General features: G+C 31.7%; 2 protein-coding genes and 1 long non-coding RNA gene across 6 annotated transcripts in view; 2 read left to right on the forward strand and 1 right to left on the reverse strand.

Annotated features, from left to right (window-relative positions):
* The window catches only part of LOC126772156 (protein unc-13 homolog 4B), a 44,570-nt gene that overhangs the window by 8,180 nt on the left and 16,179 nt on the right, over positions 1-20,211 (forward strand). For 2 of the 4 annotated variants that reach the window (XM_050492342.1, XM_050492343.1), the window contains exon 2: positions 15,262-15,532. In XM_050492342.1, coding sequence (XP_050348299.1) covers positions 15,262-15,532 — 271 coding nt within the window. Of the gene's footprint in view, positions 1-4,647; positions 4,754-10,571; positions 11,053-15,261; positions 15,533-20,211 lie in introns of those variants that run through there. The other 2 variants (XM_050492346.1, XM_050492345.1) reach the window with 2 other exon arrangements.
* LOC126772291 (uncharacterized) lies at positions 10,401-11,341 on the reverse strand. The gene is made up of 2 exons (XR_007669641.1): positions 11,061-11,341; positions 10,401-10,560 (listed from the first exon to the last, which is right to left on the reverse strand). It is a non-coding gene; the product is annotated as an uncharacterized LOC126772291 (long non-coding RNA).
* Positions 11,939-14,205, forward strand: LOC126772203 (succinate semialdehyde dehydrogenase). The gene has a single exon (XM_050492459.1). It carries the CDS (start codon positions 12,252-12,254, stop codon positions 13,773-13,775), a length of 1,524 nt encoding a protein of 507 aa, XP_050348416.1. The 5' UTR covers positions 11,939-12,251; the 3' UTR covers positions 13,776-14,205.

Consider the following 20,211-nt stretch of genomic DNA (forward strand, 5'->3'; position numbering starts at 1 on the left):
GATTTCCCATGTAAGGATTTCCGTTAATAACTACGTAATTTGTCTATGCGTACTTGGCATTCCTATGAAAAAATACTGTTTTAGTTTTTTATAACGGTGCAATTTGGGAGCATAAATTAAATTTGCTTAATACATAATAAATAAAAAATTCATTTACTACTGGCCGAACTTAGCAGATATAAGACAGAAAAATGAACCTTAAATTTATTTGATACATACTGTGCCACAGATAAAACAAATGTTTAAATTTCGAACTCGCGTGTGTTCGATAATTATTAATACTGGCACTGTAGGTAATAGAAGATACAATATATAATTCCTATATATATATATTTTTTTTTATTCCTATATTATATAACTATGTTTTGCTATCAAGTTTAGTAACTGTACATGTGCATCAGGAGTAACTGTACCTTAGATAACTATAAACTATGCAAGGTATTATTTTCTTGCCCTGTCAATAAAAAGTTAATGATAGAGATACGCTTAAGTCACTGTTTTCTATAGAAAGCATTCATATAGCTCTTACTTTTAAAGCAGCGTTCGCGAGAAACGCAATTGCACGACTGTTTTGCAAAATTGATCGCCACGACAAACCTTTTTATTTTGTCGCGACATTATATAGTTTATCGTATTATTAGAATTATGAGACCATTTTTAGGACATTCAAGGAAAGAGCGTACTCATTCCTTAAAGACCGGCAACGCACCTTCAAGCCCTGGTGTTGCAGATGTCCAGGCAGTAGTCACTTTTCACCAGGTGAGTTTTCAGCCCCCCTTTTGCCTAAAACAATTACAATAATAGACAATTTGGTTTGAATATTAATGAAAGTATTGGTTCGTAGTTTAAAGATTTCCTCCTTCATCCAATCGTACATTACCTCTTTATATTATATAAAGATAGTTTTGACCGAGCTGATGGTCACCTCAATTGGTCATCGCAGGTGTCAATCTGGCGTTCTGAAGTGACGTTGGTTAAAATAAAAAAAGATATAGCCTATTCCAACCACAAGAGGAATAATCCCAAATAACCAACTTTGACACCGATATCATTGGTCACCAACATCAATTGACGCGATGTCATTGGTCGAGATCTTGAATAATCTATGATATTATTATGGGATATGGGTTTGTGAAAAAATGGCGTTTTTAATGTCCGCGAAGTTGTAATCGGAACTTCGAAATTTAAATTAATGTGGTTATAACTAGTTAAGTGGAATAGTGTTGTATTATAAATTAATCAAGAACTGTTTATAGTGCGTAATACAGCAGACAATTAGCAAATTGCATGCAATTTGTAAATTTACGATTTGTTTACCTTTACTGCTTCTCCGATTGGAATATGGTATATATAGTTTAGTACGTATTTCTTTTTTGAAAAGAAAAACTATTGAGATTCTTGACAGTTCTTCTTGGTAGAGTTTACTTTTATTTTTATATATTCGTAGTGATCGAGCCTTCTAAAAGATTTGTCTGATACTGAGATACTGAGGTGATATTCAAACAATTTGTTTGTTTTAGTAGTTGGGATCTTTCAGACTGGCCTTGGAAAGCCCGGGTTCGGCATTTTTCCCATTACCAGGGAAATTCTTAACAGCCAATTTCTATTACAGCTTCCGAAAGTTCGAGAAGGTCAAATTTATATCTTGTTCAGAGGTGATATCTGGTTCGTGGCGGTCTAGTCATGGATATATTTTGACATAATTATGATATGGTGATATAATGATGAATGATGGCAGAATTATTTACATTTAAGTACAATGATTATAATTTCAAAATCTCTTAGTATATAGTTCCTATGACGTTTGTTTGAAACAGAATAATGTTTGAGGAGTTAAAGCGCGCGCGCTGTTGAAGGTTTCTGATTTAGTACAGCTATTTTAACACAGATGGCGCGAGTCCATACGAACGAACTTTGGTAGGTAGATTTAGTAATAACAGAAAAATAAGTAACTATATTACGTGTGATTGCCATGTGCTTGCAAGGTAAAACTGCATGATTTTTATGAGCGTTTTTACTACTTTGATGAACAATAATATGATATCTAGTCCGAGCAATTTTCAACGATTTCTATGGCGATATGGAGATAAAGCCAATATGTACCCTTATTATTCCCTAACTTTCATATTTCGATGGGACACAACATGACACGAGCCGAGTGAGCACCTGCCTGCACCCGATGTGCAAGACAAACGCCTGTACATGATTTCTGAGGCACACTTACTAGATTTTGTATAACACTTCCCAATACTGATTGTTTATTAAACCGGCCTGGGGGCTGGGATTCGAAGCAAGCACTTTATGGTATGTAGCTATAAAAGCTGTATAAACGAAGAACAACAAATCTAGCGTATAATTTCTACTCATGGTAACTTAAAAAATGTATTCAATACCTACTGCTTATTATAACTAATTTCAATTTTTATTAAAGAAAGAACTTTAGACGCAAGGCATTTGTTATTTATTATTGAGGAATTTATTTAATAAGTAATTCCAATTATTTTAGTAGGTATTCGTCGTTTTTTCATGATAGTATGCGAAAGCGTTTTCGTGGCGCTCCTCGTGAAGACGGAAAGGGTACTGCTGGTTTTTTTTAGTGGGTGTTCCGATGTTCGGGGCGCACTCGGCGTCTTGGACACCGGCGAGGCCCACATACGTAACGCGTTTTTCCAGCGATAAAAAAAAAAGAATTCGGCGTTGCGTCGCTTACATTAATTTTAATTCAATGATTTAAGTAAATTTTTCCTACTGTTCCATTTTGTTAGTCGATAAGGTGTTTATATAAAACAATAAATAAATTGTAACGGATGAATTTGTAGAAATGAATACCAAGGTATTAGAAAAATAATGTGACACAAAAACGTTGATAATGCGTCTTTGAATACTTGCAAATTGCTGTGTGCTGACAACGAATGTTTATTAGCATAACAATAACACGACAGTCATGACCATCTTGCAATTTACATTGCACACATTTTGCCCACGCGCATGACTACAACTTGCAATATAAAACATTGGTAAAAGATTAATTTTTACCCGTTTACGGTATTAAATGTTCAGTATTATTAATTCTATATTCATAGTCTAAATGCATGTAAATATTTGAACAAAAAAATCTTTGCTTATATTATTCTATTCCATAGACAAAACCTTTGTGCCATAGTTTCAATCATTAGTATCCTTACCGGGCCTAGACAAGTTATATAGACTATGGAATTCAATTGTAGATAACACCTAAATGTTTGTAAATCACATATAGAAACTTATGACGTCACGTGATCAAACATCAACAAAAGTAAGACAGAGTAAGAGAAACACATACACTAATCTACATCGAAATATCTAAGTTCGCAAAAATGAAATGACCTGTTACGATTACGTCACTATTCCCTTATTGGATTATTTTGCTTTTGTTTTTTTTTTATTACATCAGAGCAAGGTTAATTAAAAACTGACCTCCCGGTAATATGGATTTAGTTTATGTGGTATATCTCCGGTTTCTATAATATATACACCGTTTACCGTTTTATCAGAATCAGTCTAGCAGTGCGTGATCCTCGAACGAATAAGAAGTTTTAAAATAAGATAGATTATTTATATTATACTTACAAATAAAGTATCTTTTAATATATGCATTATATATTAATTACACGAATAATGTGCAATAATTCAACTATGTAAAAAAATACTCGTTTCATTTTAGTTAACGAGACATTCTCTACATATTTAATAATATACTTATTACTTGTAATTATAAATATAAAATATATTATATACTAAATTTGCTACCTCGAAACTTTGGTTCTTTTGATTTCTTTTTATTTTTTAGTGTTTTTTTACATGAAATTGTTAGTGATTTTATTAAAATGACTTCTTGAAACAAGCGATTAAAAAAGAACGATCAAAACATATTATTATATAATATATTTAAGAAACAAACTATTGTATATAAGGATTTATAAATATTGTTAAAATATTGTAATACATATAGTCCTATATATCAAAATTGACAATTAGATTTAAGCAAACCCCGAACGCGTAGCGAACCTGGTGCTAATATAAAAATACATTAATAACACGAGGTTATTCTAATGAACAATTCTTAAAATGTTGTTAGTTCTTTTGTTAAGGCTATTATTCAAATAAAGTTAATTGTAAAACAAAATCTCGGACGCCACTTACATATATTTTGACCATGTAATTTGTGCACGCTATATAATAGTCAAGGAATAAGTTTTGTAAACTAACTGGATCAAATTATTAAGCATATTACACTTTCTAATTATTTTCAAAATTCGAATTCGATATTTAAACATATGTAAAAACAGTTTTTTAAATGTAAATTTTTTAAATGTCAATTATCTTCAGTTGCGTAAAGGCAATATTCCCGTTGATTGTACTGTTATAACTTATAACAATGGATGGTTTTCCTACTGACAGCCTTGGATCTCTAAAAAACTGGAGTAGGTAATAAACCTCAACGAACAAAGCTCTGAGTCGCTTGTGTCGTTAGCCACTAGCCAGACATTGGCACTCCGCGTTCGCGGTACGTGAAACCTGAAAATTTGCACGGAGTATGTTAATTATATTACTAATACAAACGTACAACTGGGCAGTTAAAAAATTGTTTTTTTTTTTACATTGGTGAAGTTTTGAGTGTTTTTTTTTAAAAAATGGATCGAAAAGTTCTTGACGATCCGTGGGGATTTGTATACAAAAAGTTACAAGAAAATGAAATTATTAGCCGACGCAAGTAAGAATACCGTTATCATATTAATTAAACGTACGTCATGTGCTTAAAAATAAAATTAGTTTAAATACTGAATGATAATTTTATTGGCTATAATATTATACTTAGTTGATTTATTTTGTTTGTCGTAATTCGGCACTTTTTAATATATAGTTTTATTACTTATTCATATGAGTTCTGTTTTCTCTTACCATCTTCAATAAATAACCGAGTAAAAATTAAATAGCTAATAAAAATAATTACCATGTTTTTAACTTTGTTTAATGTTTAAAAAGTGTTCATCAAGCCTATCAAAAAGTGTCCATCAAGTATACGTATACTTACTTTTAAATAATGTGTTTTGAAATTTTAATTTCGATTTTTCTTAGTTTACTATAGAATTGTAAAAAATAGCATTTTGAAAAATAGAAACTTGTCAGTGTTTTTAGAAAATATACAAATTTATTTTGAAGTAAAAAAAAAGGTTTCTAAAGCGTAAAATAGGAAATTGAAGGAGTGGATCGAGTACATTGAACACATACCATTTTTTTGTGACATATTTCATTATTCAGTTTAAAAACTCGTTTACTTTAAGGCAGAGACAACACCTGTGTTTACATTTTGATTACCAGATAATTGCAATCTTGTTTGCATTGCGTGTCAGAAACGGATTAACTTGTCTCGTTGATGTATTGTTCATATTTTATTTTTAACTATTGCTGGTCTATGTATTATCATCACTGTATCTTGTGTCTTTTATCTTTTAAATCCATTTAATATATATTTATATACGTATTATTCATGTTAAGGGTATCCGGCATAGACAATACTCAACATAACCTTATGGCGCGCTATTAAATATATAGATACTATCTTATCAAACACATTAAGATAATTCCATAGACAAGTACCACTTTTATTAACTAGTTAGACAAATTCCTAACGGCCTCATTGCTTATTATAGATTTAAAAAAAATATACTAGTAAAATAAAAGTGTATCTAGTTAGCTACATCTAGACTACGTTTTTGTTTTCGCCACCCACACCCACAATCTCATAAGATATTAGGTATCAATTTATATACCACGCAAAAAACACCTACATGCAATGTCAATGACTCGCCTCAATTTTTCTGAACTTTTTTTATATGTCAGTTTATCTGGCTGTCGAGTTAGATCTTTAACCAGATAATCACTTGTTAGCATTGGACTTTGTCCATTTATTCATTTGACAATTTCAATTAAAAATTAACAATTGCATTCCCCGTTTATTGTTTTCATTCATACATATTTGTTTTAAAATAATTATTTAATCCATAGCAATGATATAAATACTGGTACTGAGTATGTTGGTATAGTATATTTGTAAACACTAGGAGACATTACTAAAAATGTTTCTTTTTTAATTATTATCTTATGTATTGATAGTCAAAGGAAACACTATCACTTGTTTAGCGAGACAAATACACTGGTTCGAGAATAACGGGCGTAAGAAAGTCAGTGGTATTTTATTCATTGGAGGCAATTATAGGGTGTAGTTGCATCAATTATTAATTTGATAAATATTATAGACATATAGTTTATTTTTCTGAATATCAAATTAAAAACACAAACAAAATATTATGTCATTGGTTTATATTGTTAAAATGAAAGTACACATCATATTCTTTCTCTCTTTCTCTTGGAAAGGAAAATAAGAGAGGTTTTATTCAAAATTATAATGTCATGAAGGAACTTTCCTGTGACTGGCAAAGGTAATAAGAGAATTAAGTGTCCATTTTAGGAAAAACCTTCTCCTCAAAAAGGGAGAGGAGGCCTTAGCCCATCAGTGGGACATTTACAGGCTGTTACTTACCTTTAGGAAAAAGTTGATTTTCGGAGAAAAGATAAAAACATGAAAAATTACATAAAATATACTGAAGTTCTTAGTACGTCCAAAGTTCCAATATCAAGCGATATACAAAACGCCTTTTTTTCATGCATCCATTACAACTACGCACCATAGATTATTTTAGATCTCGACTAATGATATCGCGCCAATTATTTATGTAAATTGTTTATTTATCTTTGCTCCTCCTGTAACTGAAAAGGTCTGTAGGTAGATAATAGAGGAAAAAAAATCTTTGCACTACTGAATTAAATGCGGCTTTATTCAGATTCAATTTTAATCTGGTATCCAGAGACCAGTAGCTTGTAGTCGAATATACATAAGAAGCTTTATATGTTATATATTTATATTATTATAAAGTCGAAATCGTGATGAAAAGTGCTCTCTTTTAAATCATTCATCTTTACATTTTATGGCTATATATTTTAAGATGCGTTGCTAGAAAAAAAAAACGAGTAAAAAAGCAATGCGTATCAGACGAGGCGTTTATTACAATCTGAAACATCAAGGCCAAGCCTCTAGTGTAGTTGTAATGCTCCCTATTACTTAGCTTCGTTTCAAGGTGATGTTTTTTTTAAATGATACCTTAGAATTAACATACTTAGATAGAATTAAAAAAGAACCATTTATTTTTATAAAAAATAAAGCTATTTTTGTATATAGATATATTTTTTAATGACCAAATTACTCACACTCCAGGGTTCCTAATAGAAACTTATAGAATGCTTTTACTTATGGTTTCCTTTATAACACATTTTTTCTCTATGTTAATGAATATTAATAAAATTTATGGTACATAAGTAATAAAACCAAATAATTAATAATATATAATTGTAATAAGGATCAGGTTACGGCCTGACCAAGTATTGATAGGTTACTTACACCTAAATCTACAAGTACATATGGTACCTAAGTTTAAATTTTATATAAATTTGGTAAATGACGATTCTTAGGTGAATGTAATAGCCTACTTGAATCGATTTTATTCTGATTTTGATACGGGTTCCTATTACATAAGGGCTTAAAATTTGGAGAATCAAGAGGCGCGCTAAAGATGATTTGGTATGCAAAATTTTGGTTTAATTGTTGCTCTGACCTGATTAAATGTTTTTTTTTTTTATTCACACAAATGCCGACACGTGATTTTCTTTAAATTGAAAAACGCATAGAAAACTATTACTTTATAAAAAATGGTTAATATCACACAGCCTTTTTTTATAGAACAGGAAGGCGGACGAGCATATGGGCTACCTGATGGTAAGTGGTCACCAACGCCCATAGACATTGGCATGTAAGAAATGTTAACCATCGCTTACATCACCAATGCACCACCAACCTTGGGAACTAAGATGTTATGTCCCTTGTGCCTGTAATTACACTGGCTCACTCACCCTTCAAACCGGAACACAACAATACCAAGTACTGCTGTTTTGCGGTAGAATATCTGATGAGTGCTTGGTACCTACCCAGACGAGCTTGCACAAAGTTCTACCACCAGTAAAATGCCTAATTGTACGTAGCGAAAATTGAACATAGAGAAGTTTATAACCATACAGGAATATGTATAAGATATGTTATCATATTAATACGTATGATAAATGTAGAAGCTAGAACTTTTAAGATAATTAGACTAGAGAAATAACAAAAACATAAATACAATATTTACAAAAAATCTAAACAGTATACGTTGCTCCTGCATTGATGTACATTGTCAAAAATATTTAGCCTTTAAATGAGCTGTACTCAACCTGCGGCCCGCCGGGCTTTTGAGGTTGGCCCACTTGATGTTACGTTATTTTTAACTATTTCAAATTTCAAAGGTTTTTATTAACACCTAAATAATTTGAATTAAGCAACTGCTTGTGGTCCCGGATACTCCAAAGTTTTTAAAACGTATTGAAATGTTAAAATATACGCGATAAATCCGTTCAAAGTTATTTAATTTGTAACAATCTCGAAACCTAAAGAATCATTACCTAAGGTACCTAAATATTTTTTCGTTTGCGGCCGGCTACATTATAACAAACACGTGTTTGCGGCCCCTATAAAGAAAAGGTCGAGTATCGGTGCTTTGAATGGTTTAAACCATTTGGTTTGGTTGAATTCTTGAATCGCTTCGGTCTATAATTTTACAAAGGCCTCTCTGATATGGTTGAAAGTATGCGGGATGAAGGTAAGTGTGTCTGGAAAATGTCATCTCGCAGCGTCATCATCATCAGCTGATAGGCAAACTAGTAGCAATGTAAAAAAATAGAGACTAATCTGGCACCATTATTTATTTATTTAATAGGAACACTAACAATATACATATTATATGGTGTCATACATAACATTCACAGAGAAAAAATCAACTTCTGATATGTATATGGATTATAAGTGTACACAACATTCACCTTTTATTGTCTAGCTTAAACGGACATAATTATATTACTTCGATATATCCATTTATTTACCAAATTTTTATTTATTTTTATGGATTTTAAATATAAATCTAAATTTGGTAATTAGCGTACAATGTTGTTATTGCGTCGAGACCAGAGTGATTTATTTAATTATAAGTAATCATAATTATAATCTGAACAAAAGACGATAACAATGAAAATAATGTTTGACACGGCCTTGCTTTAATGTTTATTCCTCATTGCATTTTGTGTCAGAAAAACATAAAAATTAATTAATAAAATAATTAATGAGGTATTTTTATTCATTTTGCACAACGAGATGGCCTAGTGGTTAGAACGCGTGAACCGCAGAATTATCACTATTTATCACCGCACCTTCAGGCTCTAGAGTTGATTGAGAGGCGTGCCAGGGGGCTGATAGGAGACGACACATTGGTCGAGTCTCGAACATCGACGTGTAGTTGCATCACTTTCAGTCTTCTATACGGATACTTTTCGGAGAATGTTCTCAAGAATTACACAAACTGATTCCTCCCGCCCTATTTTACTATCGAATGGCCAGGCTTCCCCGACTACGTACGAAGCGCTTTGAATCTATAATTATCATTCGACTGCGAAACTGATAGGTATAACGTTGGTGTCTTCAAATCCAGGGTAAATGGGTTCCTTCTGGGCAGGTGTGTTATATCCTAGACCGTGACAATGCTTAAGATCACGCAAGTCAATGGTCAAACGCTTGCCTATTCACTGTAATATATATATGCTTAATTTGTGTCTATGATTTATCTCGTGGTTGACGGTGAAGGAAAACATCGCGAGGACATCAGTATGTGTCTAATTTCACTGAAATTCTGCTATATGTGTATTCCACCAACCCGCTTTGGAGCAGCGTGGTGAAATTTGCTCCAAACCTTCTCCTCAAAAAATAAAGAAGAAGAGGCCTTAGCTTAATTTATTCATTTTCACATAATTATTATTGAGGTTAATTTGAAGTTGAAATTCAAAAATGTTATTTATAGAACTAGCAGCGAATATCTTAAGGAATATTGTTTCTGAGTGTTATAACATACACACACATATCTACCGCCTAAAAATCTTAATTTATACTTTATGTAACGATTCATAAATTCTGAACAGAAGATAATTAGTACGCCCTTTAAGCGGGTTAAAGTTTATCTTTACTTCGATTATGTCTTATTTCCTCTAATTCATCACAAAACAAATATGTTGGTAAACAAAATGCACATAGCGATGACTGATTGACTTTAATTTATCGGGTACGTATACAAAAGTGCAGTACAAATATATTTGTCTTATGATTAGTAGGATTGTTTCTGTCACGTGTCTGCGTAATTAGTCTTATTTTAGAAAAAAATACCAAGTAAATTTTATAATTTAAGTATATTTGCATACTGATTATGTATCGTTAAAACATCCGTGCGTAGATCATTTGTTGCCGCATGGCATGGCGCACCGGCACTGAACATTGGACGGTGACTGCGACCTCCTTGGATTGGATTACGTCAGTTTTATTTTGTACGCCTACATGAATCAAACAAAATAATTACAAGACGCGTGTTTATAATGATAAAATTAAAAAAAAAACTATCTAACATATCATGTGCACAAATATTTAAATAGCATTAATTATTTTTGCATGTGTCATATGTTGTTTGTTATTTAGAAAGTAAATACTTTCAAAGAGGCTGTGATGTTGAACGGAGTGAAATAATGTTATTCCCTTTGTGATTATTCAATATTATAACCTCAAGTTAACTGGTAGTGTTTACGTCATTTTCTTTTGAGATAATTATGAGTCGTTCGTTTTGGTGATTCAGATAGAGCGGAAGATTGTTATGGCTGTATCAAGTTTATAAAAGGTTGGTCGTGCTTTAGTTCAGTGGATAAAACAAGTATTTATTAAAAAGTTTTGTGTAAATAAATAAGCAAAATGGATGAAGAATCAATGTGGAAAGGTTTTTATGAAAAATTGCAACAACAGAAATCGGTAGAAGAAAAGGTGCACGATAGCCAGTACGTACCCACTTTTATTTGAAACTATTACGACTTACGAGTGATCAAAATTCGTCCAATGTACTTTTTTTTCTGTCTTCCTTGCTTTTAAAATTATTATGAAAAACTATGAGCAAACTTATTTTCAATGTTTACGTATTAATTGTTATTAATATATATAAAGATGTATTTTATATTACAAAATATAAGCTTCTTGTTGAAAAGTAAACTCGCATTTTTTTAACAAACTACACACGATTCACGAATCGAATCATCATTTCGTAGCTACGTATAAGCGCTTTATCTGCGCTGTAGCTAATCTGCAACTTGCCATATGAAATAGTATAATTGCTGAAATTTATGAAGCGCATTTCAATTGAAGCTTATCCAAATTTAAAATTTAAGTAACATAAATACCAGGGATAATTTAAAGTAAACGTGATTAATTAATCTAAATAATATACTCGTCATTACATTGATTAAAATATGTTATACAAAACGATATTATTGATTTGTTTAAACTTACTGAAAAAAAAAGTACTGAGTTTTAATTGACAAAATGATTATTTCAGTTTTAATAATTTTTCATATGCATGGAAAAACAACCATTACTAAGAGTATTATTACAGCTTGCTGTGCCTTATAGCTATAATTAGAAATAAGAAGAGTATTAAATATGTCTTGGTCCTGTCAAATTATTCAAGTTGAGAGTTTTGTAAAACACCAACCAATCGGCTTATTTATTATTCGCAAAAATTTGAATATTTTTTGACGTACAAAATTGCATAATTATAAAAATTGCTTTATGATAGCTATATTTTTTAATAGTTTTTTTTTAACAAATGATTGTTTTTATGATACACCTATAACAGAATTATATCTGAGTTTTATTACGTTGCGAAATTCTAAAACGCTTTTCGTATCGTTGTTGGCGTTATCTGTGCTACATGCGTTATGCTGAACAAATCGTAAAATTTACTCTGTACTCAAGGCCCAATAGTTGTCAAAATTTTTCCGGCTGTCAAATAGTATAAAAAAATAATATGTTCAGTTTCTACTAAATATTAATTTCTGGATCTAAAATCAATTATTTTTAAGGTGTATAATTCTGCATTAGAGTTATACATCTTATCAAGTGACATTGGTGATTGCGTTAAATAAACACTATATTGATAAGAAACATTTTGCGAAGTTCTAAGTTTCATCGAATATAATTTAAAATGATTTCTTCTTATGTTGTTAGTTTATCAAATAAATCAAGTTTATTTTTGAACGGAAGTCGCCGCTTACATTTATTAAATAAAAATGCTTACATTAACGGACAATGGGTGAGTGCTGGCAGCAAAGCAGTGTTTCCGGTAATCAACCCGGCGGATGACAAAGTTATTACCGAGGTTCCAGATATGGAAGCTGCCGACGCTAAAACAGCAGTTGATGCTGCTTCAAGTGCTTTTAAAACTTGGAAGAATACAACTGCAAAAGAAAGGTCTAACATATTAAGAAAATGGTTTGATGTATGCGCTAAGAATACAGATTATCTTGCACAAATTATAACTGCTGAATCAGGAAAGCCATTAGCTGAATCTAAAGGAGAAATTGCATATGGTAATTCATTTCTAGAATGGTTCGCAGATACTGCTCGTCACATAAACGGTGAAGTTGTTCCAAGCCCTTGGCCTAATAAGATGATAATGTTGACACGGCAACCATTAGGTGTTGTTTCGGTCATTACACCTTGGAACTTTCCTTTTGCAATGATCACTCGCAAGGTTGGTGCTTTAATGGCAGCAGGATGTACATGTGTCATTAAACCCGCTGAGGATACACCCTTGACAGCTCTAGCTGCAGCTCAATTAGCAGAAGAAGCTGGAGTACCCAAAGGTGTTATCAATGTTGTTACATCAAGCAGAAAAAATGCTCCTGCAATAGGAAAAGTTCTGTGTGAGGATCCTAATGTGGGATGCATTTCATTTACTGGTTCGACTCATGTCGGTAAAATTCTGTATGGAATGGCATCTAAAGGAATCAAGAGAGTAAGCCTCGAGTTAGGTGGTAATGCACCATTTATAGTTTTCCCAAGTGCTGACATTGAACACGCAGCAGAACATGCTATGCTTGCTAAATTCAGAAACAATGGACAAGCGTGTGTTGGTGCGAATCGATTTTTAATACACAAGGATGTTTTTGAGGCATTTGTACAGGCTTTTAAGAAAAGAATTGCTAAGGGATGTGTATTGGGTCCTGGTACAAAGGAAGGTGTGACTTGTGGACCCTTAATTAACACAGAACAATCCAAAAAGGTCGCAGGTCTAGTAGAAGATGCCATTTCAAAAGGTGCTAAGGCTCTTATTGGCGGTAAACCTGCATTGGATATAGGAAGTAAATTTTATGAGTCCACTATTCTTACTGACGTCAAACCAGAGATGAAAATATATGCTGAAGAAATATTTGGGCCAGTAGCAGTATGCCACATGTTTGAAACAGAGCAAGAGGTTGTAACAATTGCCAATAGCACAAGAAGTGGTCTTGGATCATATGTGTTCACAAAAGATCTTGGTCAAGCATTTAGAATGTCCCGTCAGTTAGATTTTGGCATGGTCGCTATTAATGATGGAATATTGTCAGCTGCTGAACCGGCATTTGGAGGTATCAAGGAGTCGGGAATTGGCAGAGAGGGAAGCAAACATGGTGTTGAAGAGTATACAGACATAAAATACACTCTGTTTTCAGCTTTGGACAAATAGAGGTTTAATCATAACAAGAGAAAAACTCCTTTCGGCTTTGTCATAGTTGAGTAAAAAATTGGTACTAAAGTTGCTGAATAGGTTCCTCTAATTGTCATTTTATTAAGATTAAACAAGTGTATTTATATATAATTAAGCTCTATCATTTTATAATGACAAAATAAAAGGTATAAAATTGAATAAGATAATCATTCCAGTCTTCCAGAAAATGTGATTTTAGAATAGTCTATTGAGATCTGTTTTATAAGACTTCGCATCCTAGAACATAATGTAAAATAAATATGCTTGTTGTTATATAAATTAAATTATGTAACTGGTTGAATCCAATATACAATAGTCATAATAATATATATCAATTGTTTATCTAAAATGATTTTATTATATCTTGTTTTATTTATTTCTTAGTATTTATAAGATGTCTGAAATAATAATATGCCTAAGTATTATTGTTTTTTCTGTAAAATAATCTTTATGTACATTAAATGTATACAGTTACAATAAAATATATATGCGTAATTGTTTTTTAACATAAACCCTTTTGATTGAATCTTATGTTTGAAGTACAATGATAAGATGGTTGTAACTTTTATACCAACCCACTTTTATAGACACTTACAATTTATGATTCAAGTGTTTGATCATAGTTAATATTCAGTAGCATGTCATGCATTGATTGAAATATTATAATGCAGCTATTAATATTCATATTGAATATTTTTTGTTTAAATATAGCTATATTTAAATAATATCCAAGGTAATTCTACTTTTGCTTTGTTTGTTTAAATTATTTTTATAATTATTCAATAATAAAGATAATATTTTAATTTGAGTAAACAAATGAAGTAAAGTATTGCATACTGACTTCATAACTGATTATGAACAAAGTTTTTTGTATACTTCGACGTGGCTATCAGTGTGTTTCTTATACAGTAAATAATACAATATATATATATATATATTTGTTTTATTATGACTATGAGGATATATATATATATATATATATATATATCCTCATAGTCATAATAGATGACAAACCTCCTTCATTAGCAGAAATACCTATCTAGAAATCACTCTATTCCTTGAATAATAACAATGGGGTATACCTTTTGCAATTTATTATTAGAGAGAGAGAGATAGAGGTATTAGTATATAGTAATTACAGAAAGTTAATGGTTTGGAGGCATTTTCTCTTTCTAATTGAAAGAGTAGTCGATGAATTATTCGTTAGGTATTATATTTTTCTACCTACCATTTGTTATATGATTATTCATAATCCATATCCGACAAGTAACTTACAGCATTATAACATCCATGCAGATAATTCACTTAAATATGAGCTATATGCAATTATTATTTGATAAAATATTGCATCCTAAAACAGATGTGCAGAATGCTAGAAAACGTTTATTTGAAGACGTAGGTACATTTTTCGTTCTGTAAGTTAAAAGTCTGATGAAAAAGTCTGAAAAGTGTAATCTGTTTTCAGAATACAAGAAGTGGACGATAGTTTCTTTGAAAAATTTGGATCGATCCTCAAGCAAGCGACACAGAAAGCTGCACTCGAAGAATCTACACCTTTAGCTCCATTAAAAGAAGTTGAAGAGCAAGACGGAGAGAAGGTCACAGTCGCAGAGGTAGCTGAGAGTCGAAGTGTGACACGTGACTCGGACAGTGGCAATGAAACTTTACTTGACACAGACTCGGAGCCTGAAGACCCGGAGAAAGTAGACTTTTACGTTGAAGCTGTAGGCTGGAACGTGAGTACTTTGATAATCAATTGTTTATTATTTATATCTAATGTAGAACGCATACTTTATTTATTTATTGAATAGGTAGGCGGACGAGCATATGGGCCACCTGATGGTAAGTGGTAACCAATGCCTATAGACATTGGCATTGTAAGAAATGTTAACCATCGCTTACCTCGCCAATGCGCCACTAACCTTGGGAACTAAGATGTTATGTCCCTTGTGCCTGTAATTACACTGGCTCATTCACCCTTCAAACCGGAACACAACAATACCAAGTACTGATGTTTTGCGGTAGAATATCTGATGAGTGGGTGTACCTACCCAGACGAGCTTGCCTAAAGCCCTACTACCTACCAGTAAATTAAAACTTCTAAGTGACTAATAACCGATCTTTATTAATTTATTATACTCTGAAGTTGTAAAAACAAACTTTAATCTTTTAAATCATTGAGAAGCATATAAATAAAACTCAAGGATATTAAAATATATTAACGGCTTTACCTGTAAATTATGCTTAGGGAGGGAACAGTTAAACAGTGCTGTCTTCTTTTAATGTTTAATTAATTAATGATGACAGAAAGAGATAAATCATTTAACTAAACTTCGTATAAACAACTTTCATAAGTATTTATATTTCCAGATCAAGCGAATAATTAAACTAATTCGTGTTTTCAAGGTGGATCTCTAAACATAGTTTAAATATCTCGGCGTGTTGAAAATAGTGTTTCTTTCATAGAGTAGCAAGAGTGTAGCAATCATTGAATGTTGTTTATATGTCGGTATGAGCGGATGTCGGTCAATATTTTTTTATCGTTTTACTTTCATCTGAACTAGACATTGGAATATAATTATTTTAGGAATTATGTCGTGGTTCAAATTATAAGGCGTGTCGCTAAACGTATGTTACGTGAAATATTGGCACGTCTCCAGACATATCATTATATTGAACTTAACTATGTACTTATAAAACCGTTTTAGTATCACTGGCAACGCCGTACGGACTTACTCGGATTGTTTTGTAGTATTTATATTTCGAATCAATTTTTTTTAAATAAAGTAAAACATTTATTATTCAGGATAAGGTTAGGCTTATTAGTGAAATAAATTTAAAATTAGACCAGTAGTAGTTCTAAAATCTACCTTCTGGAATATTAAATATGATGTACATATGTAGAGATGTATAAGCAAACAATAATAATATATTATATTATTAAATTTATAGAAGATAATGTATATCGCTTTGTTTTCTTCTAAACTCGTTAAATTGTATGAACTATGAATTAGATATATTTGTAATAATAATAAAATAATATAATATATTATAATTACTAGTATATCAAATAAAGCGTTTCGTTAGAGCAAATTTGTGCTTAGCTTTAAAAACCGCGGACACAATATTAAAAAATTAAACGGAATCCCATCTTATGTTCTAATTTTGACAAACTAACGTGTTAATCTTTTATTTAAAAAATGATTTTTTTTATTCATATGCAGCGATATAGTGTAGATTGTATACAAATGTGTGCAGACGCCCATTGCCCATTTAAAAATATACTCGCGGCCATGGTAGGTGTTCCATATACTGACAGTGTGAGCACAGACGCACAATGCCCCAGCCGTGGCATCTTGCCAATTCTTTCATCCATGGTTTATTTTGTCAACTTTAACGCCAAGGTTACTTTGAATGAACCTCTTTGAAGAATGCATTTGTATATATTCATTGATAAAGCGATTCTCTGTAAAATAAAATAGATATATAAATTAGAAAGTTTAACATTTGAAGTAATTCTGTAAGAACAAGCTAATCTTGATATAGAATTTGATGGTAAATTTGTCAGAAAATGATGTGCGATGACTACTATAATTATAATATTCATATTTATAATATTTATATATATATATGTATATATTATATATATATATATATATATAATTCACCCCCCAAAACTGTAAAGAGCTCTCCCTTGATGTTTCAGAGCGTGTTCTGTATGTAACTGCATCGCGTATTACGTTTTCTAGAAAGATCTTCAAAACTCCACGAGTCTCTTTGTAAATGAGGTCGGATATTCTTTTACCTCCGCCTAGTCTGGCCAGTCTTCGTATCGCAGGCCTTGTGATGCCCTGAATGTTATCCCTGAGCACTTTACAGTAACACTTCGCGCCTCCCTTTCCTAGCCCTTTCCCGAATTTACCGCGACCTGACATTTTGTTCGACAATGTTGAAATGGCCATATAATGCAACTAACAAATTAGCTACTTATGATAAGCAGGGTTTCAAGTTATTATAATCTGTTCGAGTATCGTTCATGATCTTGTGATAAGTCATGATTGTTGACGTAATACTTCACTGGAAGTGTGATTATAGAAAGGTATTAGGTCCTTAAAAAGCACAATATGTTGAGCATTTAAATAAGCAATTTTATTATATATGTTTAAAGAAACATTTTGTTCGCGTTTTGATATTTAATTAATTGTAAATCTATTAGCTTCCCGTGTATGAAGAAGTAAGGGCAGTATGAGTTACTTTTTATCCAATTTTCAACCAAATCTGTCGTTTTTGCGTGAAATTTCACATGAGTAAATATGTTTTTAGACAAAGAACTCTGCTCATTTGAAGTTGATTTTAAAACACGTCACTACACTTCCGCGTATTAGTAGGTACAAGTATATTAGTCAAAGTGTGACACAAAAAAGCACTCTCATATAACACTGTACCCTGTAATAAAATTATTACATACGACTCCATATTTGCATCGACTATTTCTGCTTAATATACAATATGTTGCTATTAATAATAACTTAATATAAATTAACTTTATTAAATACAAAAGTTAATCAGTCTCTGTATAGAAATTAATAAAATTTATCTTTTTATTTGTCACAATCACTAAAACTTACAAATTTTTGGGGCAATCGCTTTCGTTGAACTGGTTTATGATTAAGTTGCATGATTTAACCGACAAATATTAACAGGTGAAGTTGAATATAAGCTTGTAAAAATGAGTGCACGTCCATGGCTGTGATTGTGTGTCGTCGGCTGTGATAGTTTTTAGTGTGAACTATTATTATATTTGAAAATAACAGCCTGTAATATTCCCACTCCTGGTCTAAGACCTCTCCTTATGGAGATTAAGTTTGGAGTGGCACTTGATTTTAACGCAGGTTTCCTCACGATGTTTTCTTTTACCGGCATGTATTGGTTAATTATAAAAACAAATGAAATTGCAGTGATATATGTTTTCGGTTTTGAACCCGCAATCATCGGTTAAGTTCACGTATTCTAACCACTGTTCCATCTCGGCATCTATTTATATTAATCACAATATGACAAATGTAGCATGTAACTGTTTGATTGTTGTCATTATATATATATAATGCTTGCACTGTAAACTATTTCGGTTTCAGGATATAATAATATTTACATCTGTTGAGATAGGCGTTCAACGTGTCGAATACATATATTAGATTATAATATATTCAATTTGATCTGGAAATGTCTAGATAATAACCAGTCTGGATTACATCATCTTAAATTCTCTGAAGAGTAGACACTGTATCGTTTTCAAACGCTACATCTTGTGATAGTTTTGAACACGTTTTGATATATCACACTTATAAAAAAATATTGTTGTGTTATTTAAACAGATATTAGAAAGTGCATTCCTAATAATTGCGTTGCCATGGAAACCCAAAAATCATGTTAATACCTATATTGGTTAACATAACACAGTAATTTCCGTTAGTAAATGTAAACTGCACGGTTTATGTAACAAATAAATCGTTCGACGGGAGATTTCGCGCCAGTGCAGAAACCTCGGAACATTGGCTCCTTGATAATTATACTTTTTAGATACACGTTAATCTTTATATATATATAATTTTTCTATACGTGTGTGTATCAGTTTTAATTGGCTTATATTGGACCCGCTACGACCGGGTTCCGTGTTTTTTTCTTTTAAATTAAAAACAATCGTACGTAATCGGCACGGACATATATGTGTACATTTCAATACAGTTAGAATAGTGTATTTATTATGTATGAAAAAAGTGTATTTTCTACTTACTAGATCATTGTTGTCTACTAGCTAAGTATGTTATTTCCTTGTGGGGAAAACCTCTCATAATGTCAATGAAGTAAAGGAATTGCTAAATGCTTCTATTATACCCACTTACACCGAGTAAACACGTTCGGAAGAACGTGAGTTTTTAAAGAGTGACTTCGAGATAAGCAAAGAAATTACTTTTTTAAAAGCGTTTGTTTATGTCAAAATTTAAAGCAACGAAAAACGGAATATCAGTTATTCAAATATGTTTTATATATATGATAAATATAAACCTGGTCACGGATGCAGAATTTGGTACGGGAAATGGTCTCGTTAACTTTTGATACGCTCTGTAAAAATAAAAAGTTTTATGATAGAAAATTTCAAGTGCGCTCGTAATTTTTATTGCCAGATTCATCATAAACCTTTGCCTAATGTACTGCTTTATAGATTTTGTAATGGATCAGAGGCATAAATCTAATTTTCCATTAGCATAGTGATAATTTAGCGAAGTATTAAGATGTTTATATAGCCGGATGTTGCTAGCTTTTCAATTGATTAGTTAGACACACGATTAAGATAAGTAAGTATTTAATATTGCCGTAATAATTATAAGTATGTAATAAAAAAACAGAAGCGTTA

This window comes from Nymphalis io, chromosome 12 (assembly GCF_905147045.1).
Source record: "Nymphalis io chromosome 12, ilAglIoxx1.1, whole genome shotgun sequence".
Classification (NCBI taxonomy): Eukaryota; Metazoa; Arthropoda; class Insecta; order Lepidoptera; family Nymphalidae; genus Nymphalis; species Nymphalis io.

What these genes read in the sequence shown, in the direction of transcription:
- LOC126772203 (XM_050492459.1), top strand. Translation starts at nt 12,252, where the DNA reads ATGATTTCTTCTTATGTTGTTAGTTTATCAAATAAATCAAGTTTATTT.